Source organism: Nipponia nippon, unplaced genomic scaffold (genome assembly GCF_047370975.1).
Source record: "Nipponia nippon isolate SJK-2023a ecotype South Korea unplaced genomic scaffold, ASM4737097v1 scaffold_18, whole genome shotgun sequence".
Lineage (NCBI taxonomy): Eukaryota > Metazoa > Chordata > Aves > Pelecaniformes > Threskiornithidae > Nipponia > Nipponia nippon.
The window spans coordinates 8,920,483-8,929,706 of NW_028262334.1; the positions used below are offsets into that span (position 1 = coordinate 8,920,483).

The 9,224-nt window shown below is 49.2% G+C and overlaps 1 protein-coding gene across 1 annotated transcript in view; it reads right to left on the reverse strand.

The window, feature by feature from the left end:
• LOC104021066 (uncharacterized) overlaps nucleotides 1–6,832 on the reverse strand; it is a 34,458-nt gene extending 27,626 nt beyond the window's left edge. Inside the window, exon 1 of the mRNA XM_087754429.1 lies at nucleotides 6,721–6,832. Within this exon, the coding sequence (XP_087610555.1) occupies nucleotides 6,721–6,798 (78 nt within the window). The 5' untranslated portion in view covers nucleotides 6,799–6,832. The remainder of the gene's footprint in view (nucleotides 1–6,720) is intronic.
• Between the last annotated feature and the right edge of the window lie 2,392 nt (nucleotides 6,833–9,224).

The window sequence follows — 9,224 nt, forward strand, 5'->3', positions numbered from 1 at the left end:
CGCAAAGGGAAATTTCCAAGACTCTGCCTTTGCCAGGATTTCAGAGAGCAGGATGCTTGTAAATTCTACTTTACTGCCTACACATAAGGAGAGACCATGAGGGCACAGCAGGGAAGGTGTGGGAGAAAGCAGAAAAAAGTACCACAGATACTGCAGCCAGAGTAAAACTAAGCACTGGGTTTGTTGTTACAGGGTCCCAACCAGTCAGCAGTTTATTTTTCCAAATAAATCTGCTTTGCAGACATCCTTTCTTCTTCCCCATTCAAGTTGCAACCAGGAAACCTGGAATAAGTTACTGTTGATTTTAGAGGCAAATCAAAGTGTTCAGCCTGCTAAGCTTGCATTTAAAGTTAGTCTTGATGAGCAACTCCTTGGGGCCCTTGTATTCAAATAGCGAGGTCTGGGATTCACCTGAACTGCCCACCCATGCAGATCTGTCATACAGGCAGGAAGAGAAGGGAAGGGGCAGCCTGGGCTTCGAGCCTCAGTTCCAACAGTAAAGGCTCCACATTTTAAGTCAAATAAAAAAAAATCCCTTTAACAAAAACTTAAACAGTCATTCAAAACAGTGGAATATTTACTAACCAAGACCAGGAGAGGGATGGATTTAGGTAGAACAAGTGGATTAGATCTCCTGTTGCTAATCCCAAAGCAGGTACGGTACAGAGCAGGCACGCCCTCCTTGGAAAGGCTCAGCAGCCAGCTTTCTGGGATTTGGAGCAGGCTGGGCTTTCAGAGGCATTTCATCCCAGACCTCCTGTATTGAGGAAGCTGTCCTTATTGGCATCCTTGGCACCCAGCCCTTGCTAAACAGAGCAACGAAACACAAACACTACGGAAATGGATCAGTAAGAGATCGGTGAACTTCCAAAGTCCCTTCTTTGGCGCTGACGGTAGTTCTGAACGGAGGCTTGTACCAGCCCATTTTGTTTAGGTGGTTTGATGTTGCAACCTGGCTGCTAATATAAAGAAATGAGAAGAATAAAATACTGGATGAAAATGAGATAGCGCAGCAGGTTATGGCTTGCATGTGGCAAATTTGCTTTTGTTTTGCCACTTTGAACACCACCCACCCCTGCTTTATATTGAAGCATAATGGTGCTGCCTGTACTTCCCCAGGACCAAGGATTTCACATAATTTAGTAGTTTCTGTAATTAGATATTTGTGAAACTCTCAAATCCTCTTATGAAAGGTGTTGTAAAAGCATTACTGACTCTTCCACCATGAAAGGACTCCACCCAAACCCAAATACAGATGTTGTCCTCAATGTACATCATACTAATCCAAGTGAGCAGCACTTATGGCCTGATTTAAATCCTCCTGAAGTCCCAGATGACTTCTGTGAGCTCCAGTAGGGTCCCAAGAATTCTAGAAAGGAAATATAGGCAAATTTGCCTTTTCCGCTCTCAAAATCGGAACCTCTGTTTCATTGGCAATGATGTGAGTAAGGATATTCAAAAGGAACCATAAGGCCATTTGCTGCTGAGAGCTTGTAAGAGGAATGATAATGTTCTTACATTGAGTTTGAGAACTAAGGCTGCCAGTAAGGCTTTTCCTGACTGCTGTATGATTGTTCCACATATTAACGCAAGACCCTATAGTGCCCTGTCCCTACTCCACCTTCCTCCTGCCATGGATTTGTACAAGTAGAAGAGGATTATTTTTCTATTTAGTGCTTCCCATGCTCAAGGAAGTATCTAACCACCAAGTTGAATATTTATTATTTATAGACCTCAGATATCAGCGCATAGACTGACCTTGTAATAATAATAGCGTGTAATGGGAAGAGTTGCTATACCAGACCAGGTCTAGCTATGCTACTGCTGGGTAGCCACTCTCTGGTACCAAACATGCCACGAGTTCTTTGTTTTAAGAAGAAAGGGAGGCAGGAAGAAAGAGACTCGAAGATTTTGCCACCGTTCCTGGTCTGTCATGCAAAGAAGCAGATGGGGAGAACAGTAATTATTTGTTTGCTACCACAGGAAAGTTTGTTTGCTGGGTGTTTTTAAACCAGCGCAACAGGATTGTTTGCTTCAACCTACTTAGATAGTAAAGACACAAAAATGACTTCAGCGCTTTCGTCCCAAGGATGGCTGGCATCCCTAGTGGTACTGCACTCTTTTAGCTCCTTCCGCATAAAGATTACCCACATCGTTCCAGAAATCTTCTGCCACGGGCTTACTTCTCTTACCTTGGCTGCAGCTTCCATCGCTGGCCTTGGCAAACGAGAGAATGATGGTTCAGCTCTACAAAGAGAGAGTCCCATGTGCTGCGCAGGACTTGAGGCCAGCCTCGTCCATCTTCTCAGCTTTCAGCTTCTTCAGTGCCTCAGTAATTAGAATTATCAGGACTGAAACACTGTGGACATTATTGTTGCTTAGCGTGAAGCTAACAAGAGAGCGCCAGATTTACAACATTCGGGCCAGACAGAGAATTAAAAAAAAGTTACAAATCATTGTCCAGTTCCAGGGATACGTACTCCAGGATCTTATTTCACCAGAGACTCCACGTGAACTTTAGCCTCTAGGAGAAATCTGCCTGCACTTTTCTAATTGAAATACCAGTCAGACCAGTGGCGGGATGCAAACTAACATGCATGAAAAATAAAGGTTCAATGACCCAAATCAATTATGTTTTAAGGGCACTGCTCTGGACTCAGTAGGAAATATTTTAAACAGGAAAAAGAACTAAATAGGATCATTCATTGAACTGACCTGGAAATGAGACAGAAATTTGGTAAATAAGAAGTTCAATGCAAGCCAGTTTTATGTACCGACTGTAGTGGATTAAAAAAAAAAAAAACCAAACAAGCCCAGATATTTCTTAGACTCGAACAATGTTTCAGACTTCTGGGTACTAAAGTGAACAGTGCAATAAAACAAAGCAATTCTCATGCCTTCCTTGAGCGCAGGCAGTGTTACACAGCTTACTTCCAGACATAAAAAAAGGTAGCTTATAGAAATCCCGAAACTGCGTCTTTATTAAAATAGGACAACCTGCAGATCTTCTGCATAAAACAAAAATAACAATTTAAAGCAAAAACAACTACTGAAGATCAGAACCAGCTACTGTGGCTGGATTTTTAAAGCACATATGCACAAGCTAGGGAGAAACAGCTCTGCTGCTTCAGGATATATGAATACAGCTGCTCCCCAAACTGGCCAAACATCCGAGCTCTCCACACCGTGAATATCTGCCAAGGTACACTGTAAACACAATAGGAAGCAGCTATGGCAATTAATCAAGATATAAAGAAAATAGGAAAGACGTATCATTTTTCTACTCCTGCAGCACCGAGTACTTTCACAAACAGTGAAGAGATGAATAGATATTAAGCTCATCGCCAACAAAACTTCCAGGTTCTTTGAAGATGCCTTGTTTGTCTTGATTGGCTTAGTTTCTTGAGACAGAAAGACAGCCTGGCGTGCATATACAGTGCTTTGCAGTGACCTATAAAGCAAAAGCTACCTGGACCTAAAAATCCCATTAAAGTGTTACTAAAAGAACCCCCACACCTGGCAGCAGCTGGGATTGGAACCAGATGTGCAGTGCATCTGGTAAAGAACGGGGCTGCTGCTAGCAGACACGGAGCCGTTTCAGGGATGTACTTTTCCAGCCCAGCATTCGTCTGGAGAGACTTGACAAAAGCTATATATTTTGCCTCCACTTTTCTTACGGCAGAGGTTGACCGGTAACAGACCTATTCCGTGTCAATTTACAACATTTGAGAATTTCCATATCCTTCCCCCCCATCAGAAGCGCATGTGCTGCTGCTCCAGTTGCACAATTTACTGATTCAGCTGCATGCTTGGTTGATCTGGCAGGAGGCTAGTACAGTAGTCGAGATTCTGGATACATTGCCAATTGTGCAGCCTGCTTTGTTGATCAGGGCCGTAGAATTTAATAGCTGAAATTTCATACACTTTACTAATCAGGCCACATTCTTTGCTAATTGAGGTGCATATTTTAGTAGTTGATTTTTTTTTTTTAATCCTTCACTGATCTTGGGAAGGATCCTGCTCCCTCTGAAACCAGCGGGAATTTTGCCATAGTCTTCACTGGGAGCAGGACTAAGACCTTCGCTAGAGGGTCTAGGATCACCAAGATTTCTTCTTCTAAAAGGAACAAGAAAGGCTCAATTTTTTTCTTTAAGCCAGCAAGTGAACAGAAGAATACCCGATGAAGGATGGCACTGGCCTAGAGACCTCCTCTATAGGGATTTGATTAAACAGATGATATTTTATGGACATACAGAGACATGTTATTCTTTCATCAGGCTTACATTCTTCCTTCAGGATAAACAAGCCGCTTATCTGCACATCTTGTTCCATCTGATACAGACATGCAGGAGGAAACATCGTACACTCTATCTTCAAATTTTCTTTCATTTGCTCTAACTCCTGGTTTTATATTGCTGTAGTACTCAGGGAAGGATTCCAGGGAGAGCTCTGGTTTGCCACAAAACACGTTTCAAACATCCACGCTACCCCCCAGCGTCCCACAGTTCCTCCACTCCGAGGGGCAGAGACCACCTTCCTGGATAAAAAGAACAATTCCGGTTCCTACGCCTCGTGCAGATTTGCCTTTCCAAGGGAGTTTCTGTTATGGTTTTACATTGCTAACTCCAAGCCAGAAGACAATTCATTTCTCGTAAATCTTTGAATACCTTTTTTCAACTGCTAAACTGAACTACATTTGAACCACCAGCTTAGAGTGGGATGTGTATTTTTTACTAGCATAGCAACACTATCAGCATGTAGCCAAAAAAGATAAAAATAATGAAGCCTACGCAGCATAGTGCAGTCCTTGATGAGTGAAGAGCAAGTGCAACTTACTCAAAAAAATAACAGAAACAGGGAGCAAGCGATGTACACACACGTCTGGTTGCACACAGGGATTTCACTGTCACGTTTAGGAAGATAAGCAACAGAAAATGCCTGATTTTCATTCTGCAAAATAAATTGTCCAGTATGTTAAGAGACTATAGACAGCATGTGATCAAAAGAATAACTGACATAGCAAGAAGTCAAGTCTGGGAAAGTATGCGGGAGGCTGCTGCTTCTTCATTAAGGAGGCAGTTTCTTTTCTATAGTGCTGCTGGTCAATACTTTAGTTAGATACTGCCTGATGGGAAATCAAACGGGCCTGATTTCAGAGTTAGAGAACAGCAGAAGTTGGCTAGGAAACACAGAAAAAAGAAAAATCCAGCAAAAATTATCCAGCTTGCTGCCGCGTTCAGTGTCCCACCGTTGCCGCTCACGCCCACGGGACACCACGCAGGCAACCCTTGCTCCACCTCACGACTGTCACGCAAAGTTAGAACAAAACTAGCACAGGAAGGATGAAATAACTTAGGGCAGCAAGCAAGTTATGTGGTTTAATGAGAGAAGCATGCAGCTGGATGAGAGAGTTGTTCATCTCTAGTAACAAACCCACCAGGAGAGGGTAAGCGTGCAGGTTACGCGATGCGATTCTGAGTTAAAAGAGAAACAAAAGACAAAACTCCACGACCCTACAATTCCATAGATTTAAGCGTGCACCTTTGTAAAGTTAATACTTAGTACTGCGGTGCCAGAAATGTGGCTTAATTAAGAAGTTCTCGCTGTAGCTATCTTCACTAGGATACCAGAGTGAGATAAAACATCTTCGTTTCAACCACAGTGTCTCTGCTGTGTTCCTATGTGCTGTGGCAGGGAGTTGGTGTATCCGGCAGAATTACAATGCTGTTTTCCACCAGGGAAACCAACCTCCTCACCTTTTTTCTTTATATATATATACGTAACAAAAGACATAAACGTATGGAATATTATTTTCTTAGAGTGTAGTGGCTCATGTTTTATAGATCTGAGAATCTCTCTGAGATGTGCCAAATCTTGCTCCCAGCAGGGTCCACAGGAGAGCCCCCCTCGCTGCAGCGGGGCCAGGACTGCTCACCCTCCCCAAAGCACAGCGCGGCTGGGTGCTGGGCAGCTGCTCCCAGCTGCGGGGTCCTCTGTCCCCGGCCGCCTTTCCAGCACCGCTCCGCTTCCCCCAGCGGCTCCCAGCCCGTGCCAGGATCCCTGTCCGGAGAGCTGTAGCTGTCATTAGCACTGCTCACCTGCTCTCCGCACCGCAGACGAGGTGCGCAAGACCGGAGAGCATGGGGACAGTAACGCAGCACAAGGCGGTTTGTTGGGCTCCTTACCCCAGGCTCCCCCTTCTCAGGGATGCCTCAGGGCGAGTGCTCGGATTTCTGCTGCAAACGCTGTTCTATCGCTTTCCACGGGGCGTGCACCGGATTTCGGGTCTGGCTGTGCCGAAGCGGAGCGGGCGATCCAGAGGCAGACTCCCGCAGCGTCGTGCCTCCCGGTGCCTTTTGGCCTCCGGGCGAGGCGAGCCGCCGGCCAGCCCTGAAGAGGCGCACCCAAGCCCCGCCGCCGAGCGGGCAGGGGCCGGGGGGACCCCGCCGTCCTGGGCAAGGCGGCAGCGCGGCCGCCCCCGCCCCGGCAGCCCCGCTCCGTCCCCTCCCGGCAGCCGCGGCGCATCCCTCGCCCGGGAGCGCGGCTGCGCCCCTCGCCCCGGGACGCCCGCTCCCTCCCTGGTCCCGGCCGATCTCCCTCCCCGAGGCGCGCCGAGCCCCGGCCGCCCCCTCCCCGTCGGGTTCGCCGCCGGCCGCGCCGCGCCGGGGGCGGGCAGGGGCCGCCGGTGCCGGGCAGGGGCCGCCGGTGCCGCGGGGTTACCTTGCCTCCCGCCCCGCCGAGGCAGAGCGCCGCGGCCGCCGCCAGGACGAGCCCCGCGCCGGGGCAGCGCCGGACCATGGCGGGGGGGCCGCGCCGAGCCGAGCCGCGCCGCGCCGAGCCGAGCCGCGCCGAGCTTCGCGCTGCCGAGCCCCGCCGCGCCGTGCCCCGAGCGGGCGCCGCTGACAGCGACCCCCCGAGCCCGGCCTCCCCGCCCCTCGCCCCCTCCCCCGGCCGCTCCCGGCCCCTGCCCTCCCCCGGGGGTCACCTGCGGCGCGGGGCTCGGCGCGGAGCGGGGCCGGGCGCCGCGGGAGCGGAGCGGAGCGGCCGCGGGGGGCAGCCCGCTGCGGGGGGCAGCGGAGGTGGCGGCTCCGAGCCCCCCGCCGCAAGCGGGGTCGGGGCGGGGTGCCCGGGGCTGTGCCCCCCCCCCCCCCCGGCTCCAGCGGGCTCCTGCGGGAAAAAGTTTCCCCTGCTGCGCGGTGGGGAGGCGGAGGGGCTGGTGTCCTGGGCAGCCTACCCGGCCCTGCAGCCCGGCCAGGGGAGTGAATTGTCAGAGGAGTGGGAAATAGGAAAAGGGCTCAGGTCTTTCCAAGGAGGAAAAATCACCCCAGCTTCACCTGAGCAGGAAGCAAAGGACGGGGAAGGAAGACCGCTGGGCACCCTGGGGAGCTGCACAAAAGCGGCGGTCGGGGTACTGCAGCCGCGTAGCCTGGCTGGGGATGATGGGAGGGCAGGGGACACGCCTCGCTTCTGAGGCAGTTTTCTGGTTTTCCAAATGAGACCCTCTCCTGTACCCCGTCCAGTCGCGCCTCACGCTGCAGTGAGCGTCGGGCAGCCCCACAGGCCTCAGCAACCAAAAATTATTCTGTCCTTGCAGGTGGCAGCGAACATACGCTGCTAGCTGCAGTTAATTCTTCTATTCTGCAGGAAGAGGTGCAATAATCTGTTTTAAAAGTATTTGACAAAATGCTGTGGTTTTACACTTGGAGCTGCTTTTTTGTAGCTCAGTTACCCCCTCACCATCAGCAGCACAAGGAGCCCTCACAGACCCAGCTCTAACTGTCTGGCATGGGAGGGAAATCTGCCGAGCAGCAGGTTGTTACGGGTTTTCTTACACCTTTCCCAAAAAACTCTTGTGCTGGCCGCTACTGGAAAAGGGACAATGGAGTAGCCAGGCTGCTGGGCTGCGCTGGCATCCCAGTTCCCGAATTCCTCTTTCCCGAAGAGCAGAGATTAACCTGGTTTTCAGAGGACAATGTAATCAATGGGAAAAAAAAGCTGCATAATACCTTCAGTTGGTGTCCAAGTGGGTGCATATAATAAGCATGAAGTTGGAGGGCTGGTGTCAAAGAAAACCTTTTTTTTTTTTCATAAATGCATGAATGTACTTGGTATCTGACTTTCCACATTGTCATTTCATTGTGTAAATCGGAAGCAACGTCTTGAATTCATACTTTGCAATGAAAGCGGAGAGGCTGGGCACCGGCACGGAGGCAGCAGTCTGGCGTTGAACGCACGCTGACGCTGCGCTCCTGTGTAATCCGGGGCTATTCACCTGCTCTGGGGGTTGCGTGTTCTGTCTGTAGGAAATAATGCTTGACTCCCAAAGAGCTGAAACATAGCCACGTACTCCTTGCAGTGCTTGTGAGATGAAGCGGCCCGCTATCCTTTATCGTACACCTAGAAAAAGGAAGAACGTGACTAGCCCAAGGCTGAGGGGGACTCGGGGACGGGCCTCCGGCTGCTCGCTGCCCTCCTGGGCCACGCTGCCTCCCTGGGACCTTTGCATTTGCTTGTGTAGAAACAGCCCTTCGATGGGAGGGCACCTGAGGAACGTCTAGGTAGCTTAATGGGGTTGTTTATCCTTCTTGCACTGAAGGCAGAAGATGCAAATAATTCTTTGTGTGGCCAATTCTTATTTCGCCCTTTTCTTTTCAGGGCAAATTCTGTGTAAATGGTGTTCCTAGGCTACGACCTTGTCAGTTATTTACTGTGATTGCTCATGTTCAAATTTACATTTTGCTCCTCCTGGGTAACATTTCTTTGAGTTACCTGTCAACTGAAAAAGCATGTACAACTACATTATATCTATTCTGAATAAACACATAACCCAGGACACTTGGCATCTCTGGCAGGAGGGGTTTTTGAGAGGGAAGGGATTTTTCCAGGCAGAACACTTCTGCCTGAAGGGCGGTCTGGTCTCTGTAGCATAGCGCTGTGGTGCATTGCTTTTCTTAACACTCGCAGTTAAATCTCAGGGCGATGTCACCATAAATGTACGTTAAGCTTTGAAAAATCCCTGAAACAAGAAATCTCCTTTTTTTTCCACACGAGGCTCAGTGTCACAGAAGTAAATACAGAGATTCCGTCTGCTGTTTCCTTATGTTAATGCACAGTTGTCGAGGTCAAAGTCAAGGACTAGCTGGCAGAAAAGGGCATTCAAAAAGTGATTTTTTCTTCACTTGGACAGGGCTGCAATAATAATATAAAAACATCTAAATGAAAGA